Raw genomic sequence first — 27,422 nt, forward strand, 5'->3', positions numbered from 1 at the left:
ACTAAGAAATAAATCCATTTAAAGTGCAAAAAAAAAGAAAAGAAATTGCAACAGCTCATGCAGTCAACAATTCATTTTAGCTTGTGTAATGTATCCTGTCACCACACACAGCTGGCCATGATGCACCCGGCATTTTTCAGGAGTGACAAACTGTGTCTGATAACAGAGAAACCAAACAAGCTATAGTAAATATAGATAATATGAACTTCATTGAACTAATATAACATTTAGAAATTGAAGCTGAAATGTCCAGCATTTTCTCTAAAGAAAAGTTCATTTAGTTCAGGAGTTTTCAAAACCAGAGCTTTGTTAACGCTGCAGCTGCTCTTCAACGCCAGGTTCATTGTTTGATAGTTTCACACCACGCGCATGTGTGGATTACATGACGTGACTACTGGGATTAAAGTTACCCGAGCGAAAATGTAATAATGAAAAAAAAAATCGATCTTTAGACATACAAATCGAGTTTTAGGAATTAATATGAGAATCGATTTAGAATCGAAACATTTTTTCAACACAGGCCTACAGCCTGTGAGTTGAGGGGGGATGTCATTTCATCAATGAATGTGGTTTTACTGTTATTTCAACATTTAGAGTCATCACCAGAAAAATAACTTATTTGACAATTTTCACCTGTTTCAAGTAAATTTTCACTTGAAATAAGTAGGAAAATCTGCCAGTGGGACAAGATTTATCTTCTCATTACAAGCAAAACAAATCTTGTTCCACTGGCATATTTTTCTACTTATTTCAAGTGAAAATCTACTTGAAACAGGTGAAAATTGTTGTTTTTTCCAGTGGTGAGTCTTGTTTTAAGTGTAATGAGATTTTTTTTACTAAAATGAGACATTTTAACTAGAAATAAGACAAATATTCTTGTTAAGATTTTGAGTTTTTGCAGTGATCCATTTTCCTTATCCTGTGAAGGACAGAGTCATATTGATAAGTTCAGAAAAGTGTTTTTTATTGTTGTGTTTTGATGTATTTGATGTAAGCCCAGTGGATATTTAAAGCTTACAGAAGGCTGCATTTAACTGCTGCTATGTCATTCCTGCAGTATTTCTGCAGCTGTTTTGGTCACTGCTATTATTTGTAATATATTATATTATTTGTAATCAGCACAAATTATCTGTCCCCATATGATCAAATCCACCATCCCCCCTGATTTCTTTTTACAACTTGAGTACTGCCTACAGGTGACCGTGTGACCCGGAAGTGATGGGGATGAGTTCTTGTCTGAGAACACGACCTTCTCTCCCCCCCAGCAGGGGTCCTCTGTGTAAATGCAGCAGGGTTTGTTCCCCCCACCTGCTGTACCTGATGGAGCTTGTGTGTTTGTGTCCTGCAGGAGAGAAGCAGGCGGCCACCCACGTGTCCCTGGACCAGGAGTACGACCCGGACCTGTCGGCCATGTGGTGCCACCTGGAGGAGCAGCTGGTGGCCTCGGCCAACCGGGGGCTGGTGCCCGTCAACTTCCAGCCCACGCAGTGCTGCCTCAACAGCCAGACGGACAACCTGCGGCCCCCGCTGGCCGTGGTGGAGGGTGAGGGGTCCACACGCACTGCAGCCGGCCCTTAGGGCCAGACGGGTCTGAGATTCCTCCAGAGGTCTCATTCAGACTCTGACTCGGTTCTGTTTAGCTGTTACGCTCCAGATACGTACCGTTGGGCCCGTTAGAAGCCCAGCAGGCACTCACATGTTGTCCAGGCTTTTTTTGTGTAGGAACTACTTCAGTAATTACGGAAGAGTGTTAGGGCCAGGCAGGAGAAGAATGAAAATAATATTTTAGAGGAGGAAGATTTTTTTTTTCATTATGCACTTCGAGAAAAAAGTCGAAACGCGAGAAAAAAGTTAAAATGTCCAGCGTAATGTTGAAGTATAATTTCGAGAAAAAAGTCGAAATGTCGAGATTAATTGGCGTAAGTCGACATGCGTTGGTGTTTTTTAGAATGTAACCCAGTCCAAATAAAGGTTTTTAAACTTTTTTTAAGCCACCAGAGTGCCTGCATTTTTTCTTTTGAGTTCAATGTCGAGATTAATGTTGAAGTACAATTTAAAAAAAAAAGTCAAAGTGTTGAGAAAAGATTTCATGAATAAAGTTGAAATGTTGAGAAAAAAGGCGAAATTTCGACTTTATTCACAACATTTGGACTTTATTCTTGAAATTGTATTTCAACATTAATCTTGACATTTCGACTTTTTTCTCGAAATGCATAATAAAAAGAAATCTTCCCCTCTCAAATATTTTTTTCTCCTGCCTGGCCCTAATACTCTTCCGTAAGTGATAGATCAATACAACCCAGCATTTGTTTTTTCTCTTTGTCGTTATCTATTTAACAAACATGCAGCCGGCAGGAAAATCCAAATAGTCGAGGACGACTTTATTTATCCCCAGGGGAGCTTGTCTTTGTACAGTAATATCAATACATGACTCAGCAGATTTATCAAGGTCTTCATCATCCCACCCCCCTTTTAACGAAGCACTGATGGGACCGGTCCATCACAGATCAATACTAGGGCTGGAGATCCATTCAAGTAAGCAAATATAAAGAATCGATTCGATTCCGATTCTTAAGATTCAGAATTGATTATCAAGATTTGATTCGATTAGATTCCGATATTGATTTGGGTTAGTGTTATTAAAATACTAGTATTATATTGAGATTCAACAGCAAGTATTGCAGCTAATGATGCTGTAAGGACCAATCAGCTCCCAGAATGCTGATAGAACTGCTTTCAGAAACATCGTGGGTCAGAATTACCAAACAGATCCAGGGAGGAAACAGACGCATCAGTTTAAATTTTTAACACATTCCGTTTCTTATTTTTTCCATTTTGTGTTTTTCGGTTTTTCATTCTTGAGAATTAGCTTTTTAGCATTTTATGCAAATGTGACCCCAAGACAGTATATAAAGTAATGAAATATAGACAATTTATGCAATTATAACTTAAAACTTTAATGTTTTCATACCTTTAAACATATTTAAAGGCAAAAACATGGTACTAGTTATTCTTGTGTCCAACAAAACATTCATTTTTTGGGCATAAACAAAAAAATACCAAAAGTTGTAATGATGAAAAAAATATCGATCTTTAGACATACAAATCGATTTTTAAGAATTATTATGAGAATCGATTTAGAATCGGAAAATGTATTTTTTTCAACACAGGCCTAATCAATACTGATCAGTCTGCCTGTGTCTCTGCAGAGCCCATCATCGTGGAGGTGACGTTCAGGAACCCCCTGAAAGTTCCTCTGGCTCTGTCTGACCTGTCGCTGCTCTGGGGGTTCACTCCTGCTGACGGGCTCCCAGGGGAGCCCGGAGAGCCCGGCGCCGGCCAGGAGGCCGCGCCGTCACAGGTGGGAACTCTCCACAGGGGAAATGTCCTCCCAGAACCTGAATGCAGCAGAAGAGTTGTCTTCAGCGTCTGCTTGATGTTGCAGGTGCTGCAGGACGACGACGCCGTCACCACGGAGATCATCACCGAGTTCCACCTGGGCCCGGAGGAGACCAAGATGGTGAGAACCCTTCGATACGTCCACGTGTGTCCATCACGGCGCCGCCGACTCCTATCACATGACCTCACAGGCTCCTCACAATTGCAGATTTATTCAGTACAAAGCTGAGCTGCATGTGAGCCCAAAGCAGGAGCTGCAGGGATCCCCGATCATTCGCTGCTTAGCGACCAATGATTACGCTTCAGGTGGTGGCTTCATCCAGCCTCAAACTCACCCCTCTACATGTATCAGAAATCAGAAATCAGAAAGCCTTTATTGTCACTGGGCTGGCGTCCCAGCACCGTTAAATTTGGACCAGTACAACCCATCAAGACAATAGACAAAACAAATAACAACATGAGACATGAGTCAACTGGCGCTTAAATCAGATAAGAGAAAGGAGGACATTGGGGATGGGGAGGGGAAAAAAAGGCATCTTCACACTATGTATGAATACACAGTGTGAAAGTGCAAAAAAACACCTCAGCACAGAAAGCAACATGACAAATTTAACATCATCACAGGACTTGCACATGTGTGTGTAAGGCAGGGGGGATCCCGGCACAGTACCCCAAGTGAGCACCACGGCCATTGGCGCGGCTCTCAAGCCTGTTGACTGTGTTGGGGGAGGCTGATAAGAGGGGGGGCCGGGGAAGGCGTTGACTTTGGAGGGAGGTGTGGTTATCAGCAAGTGTGTATGTGAGCGGTAAGTCCGTGAACTTCGCTCAGAGCTGCTCCTCAGCCAATGTCCTTGATGTTATCAGACGGCCCGGTACAGTTCTGAAACAGGTCCACAGATGTTCCTGGGGGGGAGGGTTAGTGGGGGCAGAGCACCTTGTTTACATTCCACCAGGGAGATTGTGACTAGAGCGGCCTGCCAAGTGGCCCTGTCAAGGTCAGATTATAGAATCAACAATTGTATTGAAAAGAAACAGGCAGACTCCAGTCATTTTCCGTCTGTCTTAAGTCTCTGGTTCATCAATGGCGACTCCAAACAGACAAATTGTGATCAATTCCCGCCAAGCCGAGCTTCCAACTTCTTCAAGGTCTTATCCATTTTGCCAATGAGCTCAAAGACGCCGCCAGCCTGCGATTCTGTTCAAGAATCACATCCAGCTTGCGGTTTTGCTCTCCCAATGTTAAAGTCTGAGTGTTGGTCGCGGTTGTTAACTGTCGCTATGGAAACCAGGTGCTGAATAACATGAGGGCGCTATATAAATCCAAGTCATTATTATTATTATTATTATTATTATTATTATTATTATTATTATTATTATTATTAAGCTTCAGAGTAGAAACACAGACTACGTTTACATGAAGTCAAATTTGGGGTTAAGGTCAATATTCCGGTTACTGAAACATTGGGAATAATCTGTTTCCATGCGTGAGCAAACAGGGTTATCCCTGTTTCCATGGTAATTAATCATTCAGGATATCTGGATCAAACCAGCGACGCACGGAGAACATCATTTCCGCAATTCCCGTCATTTCCGCTTCTTCTTCCTTTATCCAAATCCAAAACAACAACAGTAACAGCAGCACGGTGGATAATGAACAGCCCAGTAGAAGTCGCCTTCTTTTACGCTTTGGTGCTGGTACTGACCCACCACTTCGCACAACTTTTCTCTCACCTTCTTGTAAATCTTCTATCCCGGTACTTTCTAGCGTCTACAAATGCAGAAATGTTCATATCCTTCATTACATTTATGAAGTGATTAGTCTCCTCCTGGTCTTGGTTTCTCCGTGTTTAGAAGAACTTCCTGGACTCAAAAGACCAGGATTCCTTGTGAACAGAACATGCAGAAAACAAATTCCTGTTCCGTTTGATGGGGATATTCCGTTTGGTGTTTACATGACCCAATATTCAGGTTTTAAAAGGAGTAACCCAGGAGTAACCCATATTCGGGTTTTTAAAAACCCCAATATGAGCAAATTCAGGTTATTCAAAGGGGTTATTGGTGTTTACATGGCCGTGCAAATTCGGGTTATTGCTAATATTCCGGTTAGAAAAGGGTTATTGATGCATGGAAACGTAGTAATCGGGCTGGTTGATCCACTCTCAGGTCCAAGTCGGTCAGGAATGTTTCACTCAGCTCAAACATCAACCAAACTACCATCAGATCACTGAGAGAAGATGAGTGTTTGTTCCAGAAGCAGCACCGAACACTCATGGTGAGACGTGTGGTTGTTTCAGGCCCGGCTGAAGCTGCTGCCACACAGAACGGGCCAGCTGAACATCGAGGGAGTGGTTTACAGCCTGGCCTCGTCCGGGGAGATGAGCTCCAGCAGTGAGGGTGAGTAGACCCCCCCCGACGTGGTTCAGGACGTCTGTCCTGCTGTCTGTCCTGCTGTCTGTCCTGCGGTCTGTCCTACAGTCAGACTGAGCAGCTCTCCCCCCCTCCCTCCCTCCCTCCTCCAGCAGGCCAGCAGCCGGCCGACCTGCTGGTCCGCGGCCGGCAGGACCTGAAGATCCAGGGCCCGCGGCTCAACCTCACCAAAGAGGACAAGATGCTGGTGCGGCACGGCACGGACCGACGCCTGGAGCCCGTGGTCACCCCGCCCATGCCCCTCATGGAGGTAGGACGAGAGGGATGCATGGGGGTCGGGTCCTAACACAAATCTGGTTGGAGCGGGCGATGTGAACTTTACTGTTGGCTAAAAAAACACGGCAGGATCGGGATGTAGTCTAGCGACAAGGTGTAAACCAATGAGGTGGAAAAGAACCTCAAACAAAGACGTCAGTAGGCGATGCAATGTTCTGATTGGCTCTCCTGAAACGCTTTGAAACCCGTGCCAAAGATCGCTGATTGGCTCTTATTATTGGCACGGCAAAACACTGCCATAATTCGTAGTTGTAAAAAAAGTTTGTAGCTTTTGTAAAAAAAAGTTTGTAGCTTTGTATATCCAATGTGGCACACAGACAAATGAATTCCACAGCTACAAAAATGTTCTACAAAACAAAGGCCAGACAGATATTTGGAGAAAGTGTGTTTAGAGTCTTTGGAGCATCTTGGAAGAGACGAGGGATTGGAACCAGCAGTCAGTCAGCAACATTCTCTTCCTCCACCGAAATGTAATGGTCAAGTGATTCATTTGTTAAATTAATCTGTTTCATAGGTTAACTTTGTTTATTTCATGTCATTTATTAGTGTTATTTGAGCCACTCACAGTTACTCTCGTTGCTATAACCTCAATCACATAATTGATACATGTATGAAAGGAGAAATATCTTGTGGATGATGATAATGATGGATTTGCATCTAAGGGTTCTTTCACTCCTGTCCCGTTTGGAGCAGTTGTTCTGAAACAGGGAGTGTTTCCCCCTAAAGATCGGTTGGTTTCGTACATGTGAACACAGCAATCGCGCTGGGATGTGGGACAAAACAAGTGAGCAGAGATCTCCTAGGAGAGGTTAGGGTTAGGTTCTTGGCCCGGTTCCATTCCAGACCTGGAGCGGTTCGTTTGCAGTGAGAACAGAATCCACACAGAAACACACACAACTCACTCATAACCGTGGTTACGATGCTCCATGGTTGTTGTTTTTCCCGGGGTACGGAAGAGGAAACTCCTTCGTTTGTTTTTCATCTTTGTAGACCAGCAGGAAGATTTAAAACTCTATCCTTTGACTCACTGGAAGCCAGTGGAGAGATTTCATGACCGGTGTATCGTGGTCTAGTTTCCTGGTGTTTGTAAGGATGGAAGCATTTAGGAAGTATTTATCTGCTTATTAAGCTGCTGGTGTGTGTTCACTAATGTGTGTGTGTGTGTGTGTGTGTCCCCAGGTGTTCTTCCTGCAGTTCCCCACCGCCCTGCTGTGTGGGGAGATCCGGAAGGCCTACGTGGAGTTCTGCAACGTGAGCGGCGTGGCTCTGCGCGGCCTGCGCGTGGCCTCCACCCACCCGGACTTCTTCACCTTCGGCAACAGCGCGTCCACGCCGTCCACGTCCCCCCCCGCCTCCCCCGAGAGCTGCTCGGCCTACCAGACCCTGGCCTCGCCCTTCCGGCCGGGCGCGGCGGCGGCGGAGGCGCTGGTGTCGGCGGGGGACTTCAGCCAGCCCTCCGGCGTGATGCAGATCCCCGTGGAGGCCGGCGCGCTGCAGCCGGGAGACTCCATCCAGCTGCCCCTGTGGCTGAGAGGACCCGACCAGGAGGGAGTGCACGAGATCAGCTTCCTCTTCTACTACGAGAGCGCAGAGAAGGGACTCAAACTCAGGTCAGCTATGACTACGTTTACATGCAGTCAAAAATCGGGTTATTACTAATATTCCGGTTACTGAAACATTCTGAATATTCCGTTTCCATGCGTGAGAAAACAGGGTTATCCCTGTTTCCATGGTAATTAATTATTCAGGATATCTGGATCAAACCAGCGACGCATGGAGAACATCATGACACAATTCCCGTCATTTCTGCTTCTTCTTCCTGTATCTAAATTCAAAACAAATGCTGCTTCAGTAACTTTTCTCTCACCTTCTTGTAAATCTTCTATCCCGGTACTTTCTACCGTCTACAAATGCAGAAATGTTCATATCCTTCATTACATTTATGAAGTGATTAGTCTCCTCCTGGTCTTGGTTTCTCCGTGTTTATAAGAACTTCCTGGACTCAAAACACCAGGATTCCTTGTGAACAGAGCATGTGCAGAAAACAGATTCATGTTCCGTTTGATGGGGATATTCTGTTTGGCGTTTACATGACCCAATATTCAGGTTTTAAAAGGAGTAACCCAGGGATCATACTGGGGTTTTTAAAAACCCGAATATGAGCAAATGCGGGTTATTCAAAGGAGTTATTGGTGTTTACATGGCCGTGCAAATTCGGGTTATTGCCAATATTCGGGTTTTAAAAGGGTTATTGATGCATGGAAACGCAGTCTGTGTCTCCATGCATGTGCCCCCTGGCTGATTTTCAGGTTCAGTTTACATGGGAAGTTTAATTCCTCTTTAATTCAGAATTAAAATTAAATCTGATTTAAAATGAGTAAAAATGACCATGTAAACACCTAATTCAGAATGAAAATGGCCATTCCGAATTAAATTAATTAATTGGTTGGTTGGTTGCAGCTGTGGTTGGTTAATTCCGAAGTAAGTGACTGGTTTATTCCGATTTTAAATCAGAATAGAATAATTCCAGATCATGTAAACACTCATTCCTCTTTAAATTAATTCCGGTCTTTCTTTCTGCTCGTTCCCTCACCCGTCTGTCTCCATGATCTTATATTCCACTGGGCTGGTTTTCCTAACAAAGTTTCAAGATGCAGCAGCAGTAAACGCTGGTCAAGAGCAGAGAGCATTTATTTAATAAATAGAAATTATTAAAAGAACAGATGGAAACAGGAAACATAAACATTGTGAGTTTTTAGTTTTAGTTTTTCTTCCGGTAGTTTAACTTCCGGTCCCCCCCCTATCCAATCAGAACCTTCCCAACCCCCAGACCTGGAGAGGAATTGGAGAAAGACCATCAAACGTGTTTCCATGTGAACCTCAATTCAGAATTACTATTTCCATGTAAACTTGAAGGAAAATAGTTTAATTCTGAATGATTTAATTCTGAATACTTAATTCCGAATGAAAGTACATCATGTAACCGTGGCCAATGTCGATTAACTCTATTTTCAGGCACTCAAAGGTATTTGGACAAAGTGACATAATTATATCTAGAACCGTGATTTTTAATTGATGGATGAAAATGATTTGCCATCAATGAAGGTTTGAGGTCTGGAGTCCACAGAGTTTCCTCCTGGAGAGACTCTTCATTCATTCTTTCATTTATTTCATTTCAGGCCTTTAACATGTTCCAAAACAACTTATATCGGCCTCATCTTAGTGTGAGTGAGTAGGTGAAAGAGGGCGATTGTGATCATTATTTATTGTGAAAGCAGGATCCTTGAAAGCAAAAGAGGGGCTGAACTTGTCGAGCCAGAAAGGAGAGTAGAAGGATTTTTCCCAGTAGAAGGACTGATCATGAAACATAAACGTGTTAGAGGTCTGAAGTGAAAGACGTGGATCCGTGTTCACGTGTGAAGTGAAGTCCACTCAGAGCAGCTGGACTTTCTCCTTCCTCCCAGGAGGACGGAGAGACGGGGAGTCTCCTGGACCTGGATGTCGTGGGTTTAACCCTCTTCTCTTCTCTCTCCGTTAGCCACCGGGTGCTGCGCCACACCGTCTTCATCTGCGCCAGCCGCTCCCTGAGCGTGCAGGCGTCCACCTGCCGCAGCACGGCGCCGCCGCCGCACGGCTCCCCGGAGGACCGCGGCAGCGGAGGAACGCTGGTGTTCATCGACGTGGAGAACGTCAACACGGTGAGACCGGCAGCAGCGCCGCCTCGGTACAGTAGCAGCCACAGCAGCAGCAGCAGCAGCAGGGCCCTAACCACGTCTGCCTTTGCTCCCTCCCCCAGAGCGAAGGAGGCGTCCGCGAGTTCCACATCGTCCAGGTGTCCAGCAGCAGCCAGCACTGGCGTCTCCACAAGTACATCAACCCCGACAAGGACAAAGGTGTGTCCTCGTCCCTGGTCCTCTCTGCCCGCTGGTGGGGTTTACAGTCCAGGTCCAGCCAGGAACAGCTGCTGCTGATCTGATACCCCTTTTACACCAAGCTGGTTCCAGGGCTGGTGCTAGTGCTGGTGCTAGAGCCGGTTCGCGGTTGGTTCTAAGTAAGAACCGTTTGCTTTTACACAGCTGGTGCTGGCGAGAGAGCCACGTCATCACGTTACTGTATACGTCACCACCACTCCCCCTCGTTTTCATCCCTACCCTGATCAGGAAGCTGAGAGTCAAAAGCTGTTTTAATTTCAGCTGTAGCGCTGTTAATATGGCACTTTATTAAGTTTTAATATTTGTTTCAGGCTTAAAAGTAACCGTTAAGATCCCCAACCTGGGCTCAGTTTATCCAAATATGTTAAGAAATTTGACTGGAGAGCCGGCAGCCCCGGGGCACAGCAGCTCCTCAGCCGGCTCAACCTGCGGCGTCGTCCCGGGGGAGAAACCTGCAGCTCTGTTGAGAATTACGCTGGATGAAATAAATCATTTAGGAAGATAAATGTTGGTTTAATAGATGAAAGCTATCAGTTGTAGCTACGCCTGTTAAGAAATTACGGCGTGCGTCGCCGCGTACATCGACGCAGAGCCTACGGCGTAGGTTACGTAACCTACGCCGTAGGCTCTGCGTTGGTGTAACGCGGAACCAGAACCGCGGGCTGGGAGCGGGCTGGGAGCGGGCTGGGAGCGGGCTGGGAGCGGGGCTGGGATGCGGGCTGGGAGCGGGCTGGGAGCGGGCTGGGAGCGGGGCTGGGATGCGGGCTGGGAGCGGGCTGGGAGCGGGCTGGGAGCGGGCTGGGAGCGAGCTGGGAGCGGGCTGGGAGCGAGCTGGGAGCGGGGCTGGGAGCGAGCTGGGAGCGGGGCTGGGAGCGGGCTGGGAGCGGGCTGGGAGCGGGCTGGGAGCGGGGCTGGGAGCGGGCTGGGAGCGGGCTGGGAGCGGGGCTGGGATGCGGGCTGGGAGCGGGCTGGGAGCGGGCTGGGAGCGGGCTGGGAGCGGGCTGGGAGCGGGCTGGGAGCGGGCTGGGAGCGGGCTGGGAGCGGGGCTGGGAGCGGGCTGGGAGCGGGCTGGGAGCGGGCTGGGAGCGGGCTGGGAGCGGGCTGGGAGCGGGCTGGGAGCGGGCTGGGAGCGGGCTGGGAGCGGGGCTGGGATGCGGGCTGGGAGCGGGCTGGGAGCGGGCTGGGAGCGGGCTGGGAGCGGGCTGGGACGCGTCCCCGCGGGCCGGGAACCCGCCGATGGAGCAGCAGCCTCGCGTCCAAGCGTCCCAGGGCTGGAACGCTCCCCCGCGGGCTCGGACAAGGCTGCCGCTCCATCGGCGGGCACGGAGCCCGCCAATGTTACTGGATTGTACCGTAGACCACTGCTGCTTCTGTTTTACATCCATTATTAAATAAATGGATGTAATAATAAAAGAGTCTGCTAACTTAACCACAGTCTTCCACGCTCCGTTGTTTAAAAACGGCGCGCTTCCGTGTTTATTCTGCTTTGGTTGTTCAGTAACACCGTCCCCAGCCCCGCCCCCAGCCCCCGACGTAAAGCGGTTCTAGACCTGGCCCAGCAACCAAAGAGGGCTGGTGTAGCACCAGTTTTGAGAACCAGGAGCCGGTGCTTAGCACCAGTTCTTTGGTTTTACACAGCCTAAGTCTGGCTCTAGCCCAGAACCAGCCCTGGAACCAGCTTGGTGTGAGTGACGCTGACGCAGAGTCACGTCCAGTCAGACGTCTGCTGTGGTTGCAGCTGTGGTTGCATCGTTGATTCCATCCTTGATTCCTCGTCCATGACAGCTCTGAGGGAGGGGATTGTTTCGTGCATCAGCTGAAAATATAATTTATATTTTTATTAGGGGGTAAGGAACAGTAGAACAGGAATCAATTACACATTTACATTGAGTATCTTATTATTTCTGTATGGCAATCTACAATATATGGGATATTTGACACCATAAACATACTGTGTATCTCGATGGAATGAGAAAAAGATATACAGTCTATCTCCTAGGATGTTTTTTATTAATTTAAGGACAGAACATTACACAATTCAACGGAAATAATAATAATGATAAATAAATTGTATTGAAGCTATACAGTATAAATTAAAAAATGGATGAATAAAAAGAAAAAAAAACAAGAAAAAGTAAACAAATAAATAAAAAGGAAGAAGAAGGAGAGAGAAGAGAAGAAGGAGGGGGGATCCGTCTATCAGGGGGCAGGGACTGGAGAGATATAATGTAGTTCTGGGGTGGGTTGAAGGTGCTGGTACCACGGCCCACTGGGCGTGTCCCTGCTTTGACGCTCTGTACAACCGGAAAAGTACAGATTTTGTTTTAGTCAGCCGGGAAAAGAGGCTTCAAATGGTTGGTTCATTTCCAACGTATGATATGACTGGTGTCAACTTCTCTCCTCCTGCTCCTCCTCTTCCTGTCCTCCTCCAGACTGTAAGCTGAGCAGCAGAGAAAGAACCAAGCTTTGCTTCAAGGCGGCGCGCTGCAAGCCTCCTCCAGGTACGTTCTCTCCACACCTCAACCTCTCAGCGTTCCGCTTTCCCAGCGCTCCCTGAACTCCCTGAACTCTCCTCTGCTGTTTCCAGCTCCCTCGGACGCCACGCACAAGTACACGTTTGCAGACCTGAACCTCGGAAATGAACGGGTAACTTGAGTCGATCAGAGCTCTGTGAAAGCTGCTCGTCCCCCCGGTGAACTGGTGTCCCTGTCTGCAGATCATCAGCTCGTCCACGCCGTGTGGAGACTTCTTCTTCCGCTGCTGTCGGACCCCGGAGGGTCAGCAGGCGGAGCCCACGTCGTCCCGCCAGTCCTCCGGAGGGAAGTCCCAGATGTTCGCTCCCGCCCAGAACAGAACCGCTGACATCACAAGCATCGCCAAGAAGTGCAACGAGTTTGACCTCAACATCATTGTGATCTGGAAGGTGAGTGTGAGGACTGAGACCTGAGGACTGAGACCTGAGGACCAGAGAGGTTCCCTGAGACGCTGCCAGGTCTGGACTGAACTCATAACCTCCATTTACCGTATCGGCCTGAATATAAGACCACCCTGATTATAAGACAAGCCCCTCTGTTTCAAGATTCAAGTTTGAAAAAAGACTTTTTGAACACCAAATTCAATTTTTAGACAGAAAAGAATTACTATGGGCAGAAATATGTGCCACTAGAAACTGATTTTTTTCTACAAAACGGCAAGATACAAATCTACACTTTTTACACAGAATGGAGAAAACACAATACGTTTCGAAATATCTAGCTCCCATTGGTCGTTTATATCATTGAAAGAAAATAAAGGTTATAGTAGGCTACGTGAAAAGTTCTTTGTATCTGCACTCGATTGCTCTTCCTCTGGAAGACCCGGATGTCTGGCACAGTGAAATTGAAATTGAATTGCAAGAACTGAATTTGAATCGTGAGAACTGAATGTAGATTCAGTTTTTCAATGCAATGATTCAAATTAAACAATACAAATTCAAATTATGTGATTCAGATTCAGTTTTTTAATGCAATTATTCAAGTTGAGCAATTCAAATTCAAATATAAATTATTCAAATTCAGTTTCTAGTGGCACATATTTCTGCCCATAATTACAGTACATTTGAAACAAATGATTATAGCAATATATTCAAGAGAAAAAGCGTGTTATTTTGCCTCATTCAAATCATAATGTTGAAGTTTGTATCATAACTTCTCCTCAGCTGCTGGTTAACCTGCCGATCTTCCACCCACTTTTCTCCAGATTGTCGCTACGTTACTCAATTTTCTGTTATCTATTCTCTTATTTTCTTCTCTTTTCTTTCTTACCGCTATTTTTTATTTTTCTTCTTCGTGACAGGGGTTGGCTTTAACGATATCTGGCACCATCTAGTGTTGTGAATGGGTATGATGTCTAGACCCCAGATGGAAGACGACCCCCACTTTTTCAGTCTTATTTCAATGCAAAAAACACCGTCTTATATTCGGGCCAATACGGTAATTATTATAAGAAGCCGTTTTCAGCTTTAGTTTCAAGAAGTTATTTCGGCCTGAAGTGATGTATTGCTTTTATAAAACATTAAACATTTAAACGTTAATGTAAATATGAGAGGGGAATACACAATCTATTTTATGTCGTTTTTAATTAATCAGAAATACATATTATCCAGTAAAAATAGCCCCACTGTGGAAAAAAATAGTCCCATCTCTCTCGACCTTTTTTTAAAAAATGTATTACTTTATTTAATAAGAACAATGACAAACTCAGATGTAAACATAAGTACATCAGATTGAGAGAACAATCACACCACCTATTAAATTGAGATTGGATGAAGGGAAAGGAAGAAAATAAACATAAAAATGAATGAATGAAAAATTAGTACTTAAATAAAAAATAAGGAATGAAAATCATATTGATAAGTAGAAGGGGTTCAAGATAAATTGACAGTCTTATTTCAATGCCAAAAAGGCCGTCTTATATTGGGGCCAGTACGTTAGTAGTAAAGCTTATTCAGTTGAAGACTGAAAATGTCTCCGGGGTCCTGATCTCAGCTGGAGCTCCTGAAGCCGGCCGAGGTTCAGAACAACAGACCGAGCTGCTGCAGCTTTATACCGCTTTATACCTGTGGCAGGGTGCGTGCCACGGGGGCCCGCCCGAAGGATGGAGAGACACGGAGTTCAGTGCAGACCCTGTTTATTTACACCCAAATCACACACAGTGCACAAGCACACCCCATGACAGCAGCTCCTCCGACCCTTTTCTGCTCTCCAGCGCTGCGTTATAAAGGCAGGCTGGGTGGAGGCATGGCAGCCACTCAGGTGGATGGGACACAGGTGCGTGTCCCGTCAACCTCTCCACCCGGCCACAATACCGTCAGCAAACGGAAGAAATTCCAGATGATTCTCCTGATTGGGGCTTGTAAAGTGTTCCTGCTGCTGGATGAAGTCTCTGCTCTCTGTCCCTGTGCCCAGGCCTACGTGGTGGAGGACAACAAGCAGCTGATCCTGGAGGGGCAGCTGCACGTGGCTCTGCAGACCATCGGCAAGGAGGCCAGTTCTCTCACTCCCAAAGAGGTACGGCCTTAACACGGGGCGGCTCACGTGGCCGGGGGTCGGGTACAGTCAGTACTCGAGTTGTAAAAAACAATCAGGGGGGATGGTGGATTTGATCATATGGGGACAGATAATTTGTGCTGATTACAAATAATATAATATATTACAAATAATAGCAGTGACCAAAACAGCTGCAGAAATACTGCAGGAATGACATAGCAGCAGTTAAATGCAGCCTTCTGTAAGCTTTAAATATCCACTGGGCATACATCAAATACATCAAAACACAACAATAAAAAACACTTTTCTGAACTTATCAATATGACTCTGTCCTTCACAGGATAAGTAACATGGATCACTGCAAAAACTCACAATCTTAACAAGAATATTTGTCTTATTTCTAGTTAAAATGTCTCATTTTAGTAAAAAAATCTCATTACACTTAAAACAAGACTCATCACTGGAAAAAACAACAATTTTCACCAGTTTCAAGTAGATTTTCACCTAAAATAAGTAGAAAAAAATCTGCCAGTGGAACAAGATTGTTTTGCTTGTAATAAGAAGATAAATCTTGTCCCACTGGCAGATTTTTCTACTTATTTCAAGTGAAAATTTACTTGAAACAGGTGAAAATTGTCAAATAAGTTATTTTTCTGGTGTTATTTTTCTGGTGATGACTCTAAATGTTGAAATAGCAGTAAAACCACATTCATTGATGAAATGACATAAGGGATGAAAAGGTGGGATGGCAGTTTTACAGGGGGGATGATTTGGACCGTTTTTATTTCAGGGGGGATGCCGTCCCCCCTCATCCCCCCTCAACTCCAGTACTGGGTACAGGTACAGCCTAAATAGCGGTACTCAAACCTTTTACAGGGTAAAATAATGTTCACCATGATACAAACTGAGAGGAAGCTGCTTCAGCTCGGCGTGACCTCAGCGTGACCTCTGCGTGACCTCGGCGTGACCTCTGTGTGACCTCGGCGTGACCTCTGTGTGACCTCGGCGTGACCTCTGTGTGACCTCGGCGTGACCTCTGTGTGACCTCTACGTGTGTGTGTTTCCAGGAAGCTCAGGAGATGATGCTGCTCAAGTTCAAGTCGGATCTGCCCCCGACGGTTGTTGCTCCGTTCCCAGAGCTGTCCCAGCTCATCAAGACCAACCTGCACTACCCCGAGACCTTCCAGCACCGCTTCACTCAGGACAGGTAGGAACCAGCACCACCGTCTCCCTGGAGGCAGTTACACCTGCTCTCTTATCACCAGGAACCAAAACAGGGAGTAGGAACCACAACAACATCCTAAGGGCCAGTCCCAATACACCCCCTACTTTCTACCACTAGCCCTCACTCACTACCACTAGCCCTAAAAATCAAGCCACAAATTTTAGGCCCTTGTAATCTTCCCTAGGCCCAGTCCCAATACTCCCACTACCCCTACGTTTCAGCACTACCCCTAAATTTTGCTGCTACGTAAGCGACTGCGTAGTTACGTTTGCACATACATCACACCATATCAGGAAGCCCAGAGCTAAAAGCTGTTTTAATTTCCGCTGTAGCGCTGTTAATATGCCACTTTATTAAGTTTTAATATTTTTTCAGGCGTAAAAGTAACCGTTAAGATCCCCAACCTGGGCTCAGTTTATCCAAATAACGCCTGTAGAAATTTGCCCTGAAGTTTTCGAGGATGAGAAGAGCCTGCAGCGATTTATGGTTCTGTGTTAAATCAACGCAGAGCCTACGCATTGGTGTAACGCGGAACCATAAATCAGCCTTTATTCTGGCGAGATCTGAAGATACAACGCAACAACGACCAAGCGAGTGATTATGTACATTCACTGAGTTAATATTATGAAAGTAAAATATATATTTCTCGCTAGAAATGTAATCAAAACGCATTTTTATGCAGAAACTAACTCAAAATATTGATTTTATTCACTAAAAATAAGAAATGTCCGCCATGTTTTTTTGTTTGACTCAGTCTGCAAATGATGACGTAAAGCATTCTGGGAAATTCTCTCTAGCGTCTAGAGTCAGTATCTGAAATCCCTCTCTGTGTAGGGCTAGATTCATACACACTAGCCCTCGTTATGTCCACTAGCCCTCGTTATGTCCACTAGCCCTCGTTATGTCCACTAGCCCTCGTTATGTCCACTAGCCCTCGTTATGTCCACTAGCCCTCGTTATGTCCACTAGCCCTCGTTATGTCCACTAGCCCTCGTTATGTCCACTAGCCCTCGTTATGTCCACTAGCCCTCGTTATGTCCACTAGCCCTCGTTATGTCCACTAGCCCTTGTTATGTCCACTAGCCGCCCTCGTTATGTCCACTAGCCCTCGTTATGTCCACTAGCCCTCGTTATGTCCACTAGCCCTCGTTATGTCCACTAGCCCTCGTTATGTCCACTAGCCCTCGTTATGTCCACTAGCCGCCCTCGTTATGTCCACTAGCCGCCCTCGTTATGTCCACTAGCCGCCCTCGTTATGTCCACTAGCCCTCGTTATGTCCACTAGCCCTCGTTATGTCCACTAGCCCTCGTTACGTCCACTAGCCCTCGTTATGTCCACTAGCCCTCGTTATGTCCACTAGCCCTCGTTACGTCCACTAGCCCTCGTTACGTCCACTAGCCCTCGTTACGTCCACTAGCCCTCGTTATGTCCACTAGCCCTCGTTATGTCCACTAGCCCTCGTTACGTCCACTAGCCCTCGTTACGTCCACTAGCCCTCGTTACGTCCACTAGCCCTCGTTATGTCCACTAGCCCTCGTTATGTCCACTAGCCCTCGTTACGTCCACTAGCCCTCGTTACGTCCACTAGCCCTCGTTATGTCCACTAGCCCTTGTTATGTCCACTAGCCGCCCTCGTTATGTCCACTAGCCCTCGTTATGTCCACTAGCCCTCGTTATGTCCACTAGCCCTCGTTACGTCCACTAGCCCTCGTTACGTCCACTAGCCCTCGTTATGTCCACTAGCCCTCGTTATGTCCACTAGCCCTCGTTACGTCCACTAGCCCTCGTTACGTCCACTAGCCCTCGTTACGTCCACTAGCCCTCGTTATGTCCACTAGCCCTCGTTATGTCCACTAGCCCTCGTTATGTCCACTAGCCCTACATGCAAAGAGGAATTGGGACACCACTACCCTCACAGGAACGCGCAAAATTTAGGGGTAGGGCTGAAAAGTAGGACTAGGGGGAGATTGGGACTGGGCCTAACTCACTAGGAACCACGACAATATCTTAACTCACTCAAAAACGTCAAAGATCTGAACTTCATAGGAGTTGATTTGGTTTATTTTTTTTTTCTTTAGATCTGCATGATTCATGATTTTATCCGTCCGTCCGTCCGTCCATCCATGTTGGTTAAAGGTCTGTTTCTCTTGTGTCCAGCCTCTGTCTGGTTCCGGTGACCCTGACTCTGTCCAACTGCTCCCTGGCTCAGATAGACGTCATCGTGGACCTGAGACACAAAAGCACCAGGTGAGTTTCCCTCATGAAGGAACCAGGACCAGACCTCTGCTGCAGTGTAGAACCCAGCCGTACTGGAACTCTGCACCGGTGGTGAGTCCGGACCGGTCCATGGTGGACCAGACGAGCTGCAGCCGTCACTACATAACATCCAGGAGGACACCTGTCTCCCCAGGGTCTGCAGCTGGGACCAGGGTCTGCAGCTGGGACCAGGGTCTGCAGCTGGGACCAGGGTCTGCAGCTGGGACCAGGGTCTGCAGCTGGGACCAGGGTCTGCAGCTGGACCAGGGTCTGCAGCTGGACCAGGGTCTGCAGCTGGACCAGGGTCTGCAGCTGGGACCAGGGTCTGCAGCTGGACCAGGGTCTGCAGCTGGGACCAGGGTCTGCAGCTGGACCAGGGTCTGCAGCTGGACCAGGGTCTGCAGCTGGGACCAGGGTCTGCAGCTGGACCAGGGTCTGCAGCTGGACCAGGGTCTGCAGCTGGGACCAGGGTCTGCAGCTGGGACCAGGGTCTGCAGCTGGACCAGGGTCTGCAGCTGGACCAGGGTCTGCAGCTGGACCAGGGTCTGCAGCTGGGACCAGGGTCTGCAGCTGGACCAGGGTCTGCAGCTGGGACCAGGGTCTGCAGCTGGACCAGGGTCTGCAGCTGGACCAGGGTCTGCAGCTGGGACCAGGGTCTGCAGCTGGACCAGGGTCTGCAGCTGGACCAGGGTCTGCAGCTGGGACCAGGGTCTGCAGCTGGGACCAGGGTCTGCAGCTGGGACCAGGGTCTGCAGCTGGACCAGGGTCTGCAGCTGGGACCAGGGTCTGCAGCTGGACCAGGGTCTGCAGCTGGACCAGGGTCTGCAGCTGGACCAGGGTCTGCAGCTGGACCAGGGTCTGCAGCTGGACCAGGGTCTGCAGCTGGACCAGGGTCTGCAGCTGGACCAGGGTCTGCAGCTGGACCAGGGTCTGCAGCTGGACCAGGGTCTGCAGCTGGGACCAGGGTCTGCAGCTGGACCAGGGTCTGCAGCTGGACCAGGGTCTGCAGCTGGGACCAGGGTCTGCAGCTGGGACCAGGGTCTGCAGCTGGGACCAGGGTCTGCAGCTGGGACCAGGGTCTGCAGCTGGGACCAGGTGGACGTACTGGTTTCACCTCCTGGACTCCCAGCAGTCTTCTGCTTTAACTGGTATCATGTCCTGACTGGGTCAAAGGTCATACTGTCAGGTGTCTTGTAACAGCCGAGAGAGCAGGAGGGAGGAAGGACCTCCTCTCTGCGATCCAGCCGCCCCAGCGGCCCCGCGGCCGGCCTGCCGGCGACGACCAGAGCCGGCCCAAGGCATACGCGAACTAAGCGGCTACTTAGGCCCTGTGACCACTAGGGGGAACCCAAGAGTAAAAAAAAATGTGTGAGTGATGATTCATACATTATCAAAGGTACGTTATTGTACAAAAACACAATAATTAATATTATTACATAAACAATATTATGTTAACAAAGTAGAGTAGACTTCAAATTGTTATTGCACATTTCTGTTGTAGTTTATTTAAAGCCAAAAATAAAGTAGATAACGTGTTTACAGTTTATAAATGATCTATTTGATTATTGTGTTTCTTTTAGTAGGCCTACACTGTAGATGACACTCAGTATCACATTAGTACTATATCACTTTAAATATTGAGTGTAAATCAACCCCAGGCTGCTCGTGTTGCTGAATTTGCTCCATTTCAGATTAAAAACCATAGATGGTAAAAACCTGCCAGGCTGACAGTAGGATGATGGAAACAACACTGCTGCAACTGTGCAGCTCTCTAACCTTTGACCTGTTGTTTCTCTGTGTGGCCAGTAGGGGCAGTTGCTGACTTTGATCAATATTAATTGAAAGATTTTTCTGCAAGTTTGTTAATCTGTTGTAGCTTCCATGGTCTTAATCACTGTGGATTACAATCTAACTACAACAAAAAGTTCTTACATCTAGTTTTACAAGTGTATTTGTAATCACAGGGAAGAACATGAAAGATAAGATAGTCCTTTATTACTCCCTCAATGGGGAAACTCACGTGTTAGCAGCAGTACACTTAACATACACACACACACGCACACGCACACAGATGAAGATGAGATGAAAAAGATAAAAAATATAAGATAAAAAAATAGTGCAAAGGAAAGAAAAACAGTGCAAAAAAGCAGGTAGAATGTGTGTGAGGTAGACAGGTATTGCATGGATATTGCACATATGATTATTGCACATCTAGTTGTTGCACATGTTATTATTATTGTCCGTTAGCTACAGTGATCAGCCTGGTTGTAAAGTCTGATGTGATGAAGCCGGTCACTGATGGAGCTCTCCAGGGCTCTGACAGTCTCATGAAGGGGGTGGGAGACATTGTCCATGATGGAGGACAGCTTAGCCACCATCCTCCTCTCCCCCACCACCTCCACCCGGTCCAGACTGCAGCCCAGGACAGAGCCTTCCTATAAACAGGGCTTTCCTATAAATAAGTTTATAGTGGGTGTGTGAATGATCAATAATCAGCATTATTGGCAGTAATAGAGGGCCCCATGGAGGCTTGGGCCGGGCCGGGCGACGCCCCAGCTGCCACAGCCGTCTCTGAGCTGCTCCCTCCTCGGTCCTCACTCCTCTCACCCTCCGTTGTGTTTCAGCTCCGACTCCCTGGACGTGCACGGCTCCTTCGCCTGGGTGGGCCAGAGCCAGCACAAGCTGCAGCTGCCGCCGCAGCAGGTGTGCAGCGTGACGCTGCGGGCCTGCTTCTGCCGGCCCGGCGTCTACAACCTCAACACGCCGCGGGTGTTCGCCAAGCCGGCCGAGCAGAGCGCCATGTGCGAGTCCAGTCAGCAGACGGCCAGCCCGGCTCTCATCATCATCACCAACGCCTGAGAGGACGCGGCGCTGCGGAAACCACAGAAACCAGCAGCTTCCCCGTCAGCTTCCCCGTCAGCACCGGCCATCAGGACTCTGATGAGCTGATGGCTGATGCCTGCAGCTCCTGACAGGACGTCAGGCTGGACCTCTGGAGTGCTGGTTTCTGCTCTTCTGGACCTGTTTCAGTCTGGAAACACCTGATCTCCGGGTGAGCGGGACCCTCGGGTGACTGGGATCACGTGACTGAAGCGGCGAGAGCGGCAGCTCGTCTGAGCTCCGTCTCCTCTTCATCACAGCCTGAGCCTTCGGTTTTCCCATCAACCCGTGCGCTTTATCTCAGAAACTGCTCCCAGACGGACTCAACCTCTCACCTGCAAGTTCTGTTTATTTATAACGAATTGGATGTAAATAGAAATCAGGAGAAATGTAACTAACAGAGCTGGAAACAGGTTGACTGCAGGCTGCAACATGTTTTCTTTTTTCTCTTTTTTTTGGGGGGGGGCGCGTTTGATTTCCATCATTCGTCCTCATCAAACTGCATATTTACACATAAAGGAGTATTTTCCTGACTTTCATTGAATATTTGTAGACTCTGCGTATTTAAATATCCTGAATATTCTTCACAAGCAGCACGGTTCATTCCAACGATGAAGAACATGCAAGAACAGCAAAAAAGAAGGAACAACGTACTGCTTTTGTATTATTGTACATCTGTGAATGAGTTAAGAACTTTAGACATAATTAATCGGCATCATGCTAAAATGAAAAAACTAATAAATTTAATAAAAATGAAATTGTTATTTGATGTTTTGCTTCTCCAGAAGTTGAACCTTTGATGTCTATTGCTCCGTGTTGTCCGTTTTTTTTAAATTCTTTATTTAGGTATGGCAGTACATATCACAAAGTAATATTCTTATCTGCCAACCAGTTTTTTCATCTTAAGTAAACATATTAAGAGATAAGAAAAGGAAAAAACAAAAAACAAAAACTACAAAGAACTCTTAACTCTTAAGAGACTTAAGAACTCTTAAGACTCTAAACATAAAACCTCCATACAGAAGAAAAATAACATGATTCTCAGTTGGGTGGAGAATGAGATAATAAGGATAATGATATGATAGTATTAGTTTCTGTCTTCATTCAAGAAGGGGAAGGGGAAGGAGGAGAAAAACAAAAGTTTTATCTATTCAATACCTCCACAATTTCTGGGCGTAAAGGCTTCACATATACAACCCATTTCGTCCACAATTTTACAATCAAATCTTTCTGGAGACGGAGGCAAAATGTCATCTTTTCCATCACATATATATCATTAACTAAGTTTATCCACTCCTGTGTTGTGGCCTCAGGGAGCAACCAATGTCTCGTGAGCGCTTTTTTAGCAGCAGTTATTAAAATGCCTAATAGATATTCATCTGAGTGTCCTGTCAGGAAATCAGTCCTTCCCAAATAAAATATAGAGATCTCGTAAATCAGATCAGCATTAAATATAGATCTCAGTGCTTTACCCTCAGGGACTCTCAGGAAGTGTCTTGAGCTTTTCTAAATATTTTATTAAGGATTCCAAATATTCTAAAAATGATCATTGGATCCTCTTAGTGTGAAATCTGACCATCTTAAAGCAGCTGAGAGGGCCTGGTAAAGTTAGACTACCTGGGGATGAACAGATGCTGATCCTGCCAGGTGGACAATATGATGGAAAGTCTCATGAATGAAAGTATCTAAAAAGGTGAGACGTCAGTATATCATATCATCTTTGACTAAAGAATTAAACAGTATAAATGGTGAAGACCATCAGCTGATGGACCAGACTGGACCAGAACCACCACTGGTTTCTAACCCTCCTACTGGTCCAGCGGGGAACCTGCAGGGCCTTCTACGCCTTCAGAGAAGGCCTAAAAAAATGAGAGATAATGAATGTAATATTAAAGTATTCAATGAAAAAAATATCTCATTTAATTTAATACACTATATTTAACAGATTTTCTCTCATTCATGTTCTAAAATTAAGTTTACTGTCAAGTTCATGTCCTGAAAATCTGTTATCCAATCGGAATGGTCTGTCTCCATTAAGGCCCGGTTAGCTGCTCATTCATTGGTCAGGACTTCACCAATCCCGGGGAAGCTGTGTGTTTTGGTGTGGAGAGTGACGGGCAAATCCACCAATCACGGTTTGATTTCAAGTGGGCGTGAATAAAACCAAAGATCGTAGGCTTTCATGAAGTCCAACATCAAATCTCTGCAGAGTGAAATCTTTGCACTTGTTAAACCCTTTCCATTCATTGTACTGTTGCTTTTTTCCGCAATGATTCTTTTCTCTGATGAGGTGAAGGCCCGGCGGTCGTGCTCACGGTTCAACACTGGTTCCTGGGACGACTAAAATAAAGAGTCCATAGCATTTCTCATCATGTTTATTGCAAAAACTTAATCAGGATATTTGAACAATCAAACAAAAGCAGACAGAAAGTGATTCGGGGGACAGATTGCACTAAAATTACAGTTTTTAAATTGCATCTTATAAAATGTTTATAGTCTTTACAGTTTTTTTATGAACACCCAAAATCTTCGTACGTGTCAGAAAAGAGACAAGTGCTTTACCTGAGACATTCATACCGCGGGGACCTTGACCCCGTCATGGTGGGGTCAAAGGTCAGGACCAGTCTATCAGATCTTTGGTCAGTTTACTGGGTCTGTGGATGCGTCAGTCGTCTTGCTGCTCGGGGACAGTCTGGTACTCGGCCGGTTTGCTGTAGAGGCAGTAGTGCTGGATCATGAAGAGGATGTCGAAGAGCACGGAGAACAGGCCCAGACCGAACTTGGTGGGATCTCCGAAGACCAGCGTCCACTCGTCTGAGGGGACACACGGCACTGTTACAGAGTTTCTCTGGAAGCTTTATTATTTACATGGAAAAACCACAGACAGTCACACTAAAAGTACGGAGTATTAGGGCCATGCAGGAGAAAAAATATTTGAGAGGGGAAGATTATATTTTTATTGTGCACTTCGAGAATAAAGTCGAAATGTCGAGATTAATGTTGAAATACAATTTCAAGAATAAAGTTGAAATTTCGTGAATAAAGTTATAATTTTGCGTTTTTTCTCAACATTTCAACTTTATTCACGAAATTTTGACTTTTTTCTCAAAATTGTACTTCAACATTAATCTCGACATTTCGACTTTTTTCTCAAAGTGCATAATGAAAAAAAAAATCTTCCTCCTCTAAAATATTATCTTTATTTTTCTCCTTGTAGCAATCTATAATGTAATAATTTCCTGAAAATGTAATAACGCCTGAAAATGTAATAAAATTTGCACTTAACTCAAACGAAAATGTAATAAAATCCAATAATGTAATAAAATATCCTGACTGATATTGTAATAACATTTTTACCGATAATGTAATACCTTATTACATTATTGGGAATTTATTACATTTTTAGGTAGGTCTTTTTTTTTTCTTCCAAAACTGATAATGTAATACTTGACAAATAATGTAATATATTTGTTCATTTTCAGTCCAGAGTTCTACATTTTGTGTTTTAAGTATCTAAGAATGTTATATACGCTGGATTTGAAACACCAGAATGACTATTGGGTTAAATTGCAGACTTTGAGTTCCATGTAATAAATTCCCAATAATGTAATAAGGTATTACATTATTGGTAAAAATGTTATTACAATATCCTTCAGGATATTTTATTACATTATTGGGTTTTATTACATTTTCGATTGAGTTAAGTGCAAATTTTATTACATTTTCAGGCGTTATTACATTTTCAGGAAATTATTACATTATAGGGTGAAATTATTACATTATAGGGTGAAATTATTACATTATAGGGTGAAATTATTACATTATAGGGTGCTACACTCCTGCCTGGCCCTAATATTGTTCCGTAGTAAAAGATGACTTGCATCTCCAGATATAAACCATTATGGGTTCCAGCCTCCGGCCCGGGGTCAGAGCATCGTTAGTGAATACTGTGGTGGTTTCACTGATGACGGCCTGGTCAGTCACATCCCTCCACCGGTACAGAATGTACCGGACCACTCCCAACAGGGCAGGATTAATGGGATGACTCGTACAGAAGCGTCTAGGAGCCGCTCTTCAGAAACAACCAGGGTGCTCCAGTAACACCTGCAATCCACAGGTTTTTACTGTTTCTAGTCTGGTTGTTGCTCCGCCTACATCACGTACATCTGATTGGTCTAATGGCGCCTAGACGCGGTTTTGCCCGTATATTTGCCCAAAAAGTGAGCTGCTGTGGTGAGTGGTGTGGCGTTTGTGTCACCAACATTTGATTGAGATGTCATGTCTTGTTTAAACACATGAGAGTGTCAAATAAAGTGTGGATATAAAGTGCTGTTGTTTGTCTCATCTTTACTGCCTGTGCTAAACCTGAACCCAGATACTTGTGCAGAGAAGAGAAGAGCGTGCTGGAGCTTTACCGTTGTTGTAGGACTCGATGATCATCTGCAGAATACTGAGGGTTCCCCCGGTGAAGTCCAGCAGCACGTTGCCGATACTCCAGCCCACCGTACTCTGTCTCTTGTAGTTCATGAACGCCTGTAAAAACGCCCACAGAACCGTCAGCCATCACTTCTGTCAGAGCCGCTACACAAAACAAGCAGCTGCTGCCTGAACCTGGACTGAGCTGAGCAGAACTTTGGGTCACGCTTCTGTGTTCGCTTTCAGGTTAAAGGTGAAAGTAGCTGCACTTCAAAGCTTCTGTGCATTTCCTTTTATTATAATAATAGAGTGTCTGCATTGACGTCACTTCCCCACCGGACCAGCCCCCTTACTCTCACTGAGTGGTAAAAACATCTGCAACTAGTGGAGAAGACGAGATAACAGCTGATTATCAGCTTAAATTAAAGACAGTTGGACTTGACAGTGACCCGTACAGTTACCAAGAACCAGTGGTCCATGGACATTAATATTTGGTACAGTTACCAAGAACCAGTGGTCCATGGACATTAATATTTGGTACAGTTACCAAGAACCAGTGGTCCATGGACATTAATATTTGGTACAGTTACCAAGAACCAGTGGTCCATGGACATTAATATTTGGTACAGTTACCAAGAACCAGTGGTCCATGGACATTAATATTTGGTACAGTTACCAAGAACCAGTGGTCCATGGACATTAATATTTGGCCACAAATCCAGCTTCCTGATATTTATATGTACTTAATTTCTACGCCGGGGAAATACACGAAGCAAAGCTTGAAGGCTTACAAAAGTCTTGACGCTTGGTCCGACTTCAAGGCAGGATTTGTTGTAGAAATTAAAGTGATGAGGACACCGAACTTTAAGATTTGACCGTTTAACGTTAGCTACCCAAAAATCCAACATTACCTGATACAAAATGGGAACCACAAATCCACGTTTCGGTGCCTGAAATCCAGTTGTTTCTGTGAATTGCAGCGATCCATTTGTCTCTCTTAAGCTTATTTTTCTGCAGTCTGTAAAACGATAACTCTGATTTCTTGCTAAATCTACGAGTACAGTCGATCGCACAACAGCTCTTTCCCATTTTAGATGTTTTCCAGTTGCTCAAACTGAAAGTTTACGCTGACACTCAGTCTTTCCGACACTCAGTCTTTCCGACACTCAGTCTTTCCGACACTCAGTCTTTCCGACACTCAGTCTTTCCGACACTCAGTCTTTCCGACACTCAGTCTTTCCGACACTCAGTCTTTCTGACACTCAGTCTTTCTGACACTCAGTCTTTCTGACACTCAGTCTTTCTGACACTCAGTCTTTCCGACACTCAGTCTTTCCGACACTCAGTGGGCGAAACCCGCTGTGAAGTCGCATCTGTGGCGCATTCCCTCTATTGAGAAGAACCGTGTGGGGAACCGTGTGAGAAACCGTGTGAAGAACTGTATCAACAGTCACGAGGAGGATGAAAATGGCGACGGACCCAGAATCAGCCGCCATGAGACGGTTAAGGATGATGTTGGTGAGAGCAGTTTTCAGAACTCACCTGTGGAACATATTTGACCAGAGTGACGGCCAGCTTGATGT

The 27,422-nt window shown here is 45.9% G+C and overlaps 2 protein-coding genes across 4 annotated transcripts in view; one reads left to right on the top strand and one right to left on the bottom strand.

The window, feature by feature from the left end:
- trappc8 (trafficking protein particle complex subunit 8) overlaps positions 1–22,163 on the top strand; it is a 44,023-nt gene extending 21,860 nt beyond the window's left edge. Inside the window, exons 15-29 of one of the 3 annotated variants that reach the window (XM_061737422.1) lie at positions 1,349–1,543; positions 3,210–3,361; positions 3,446–3,520; positions 5,694–5,793; positions 5,919–6,076; positions 7,282–7,712; positions 9,641–9,800; positions 9,899–9,995; positions 12,467–12,535; positions 12,622–12,680; positions 12,751–12,957; positions 14,981–15,082; positions 16,129–16,268; positions 18,445–18,534; positions 21,168–22,163. In XM_061737422.1, the coding sequence (XP_061593406.1) occupies positions 1,349–1,543; positions 3,210–3,361; positions 3,446–3,520; positions 5,694–5,793; positions 5,919–6,076; positions 7,282–7,712; positions 9,641–9,800; positions 9,899–9,995; positions 12,467–12,535; positions 12,622–12,680; positions 12,751–12,957; positions 14,981–15,082; positions 16,129–16,268; positions 18,445–18,534; positions 21,168–21,402 (2,270 nt within the window). In that variant the 3' untranslated portion in view covers positions 21,403–22,163. Of the gene's footprint in view, positions 1–1,348; positions 1,544–3,209; positions 3,521–5,693; positions 5,794–5,918; positions 6,077–7,281; positions 7,713–9,640; positions 9,801–9,898; positions 9,996–12,466; positions 12,536–12,621; positions 12,681–12,750; positions 12,958–14,980; positions 15,083–16,128; positions 16,269–18,444; positions 18,535–21,167 lie in introns of all 3 variants that reach the window. The other 2 variants (XM_061737420.1, XM_061737421.1) reach the window with 2 other exon arrangements.
- A 1,619-nt stretch (positions 22,164–23,782) lies between these two features.
- ctns (cystinosin, lysosomal cystine transporter) overlaps positions 23,783–27,422 on the bottom strand; it is a 17,356-nt gene continuing 13,716 nt past the window's right edge. The window contains exons 9-11 of the mRNA XM_061737430.1: positions 27,382–27,422; positions 25,839–25,956; positions 23,783–24,237 (exon numbers count right to left, since the gene is read on the bottom strand). The exon at positions 27,382–27,422 is cut by the window's right edge and continues 130 nt beyond it. Coding sequence (XP_061593414.1) covers positions 24,089–24,237; positions 25,839–25,956; positions 27,382–27,422 — 308 coding nt within the window. The 3' untranslated portion in view covers positions 23,783–24,088. The remainder of the gene's footprint in view (positions 24,238–25,838; positions 25,957–27,381) is intronic.

This window comes from Cololabis saira, chromosome 13 (assembly GCF_033807715.1).
Source record: "Cololabis saira isolate AMF1-May2022 chromosome 13, fColSai1.1, whole genome shotgun sequence".
In the NCBI taxonomy this organism is placed as follows: domain Eukaryota; kingdom Metazoa; phylum Chordata; class Actinopteri; order Beloniformes; family Belonidae; genus Cololabis; species Cololabis saira.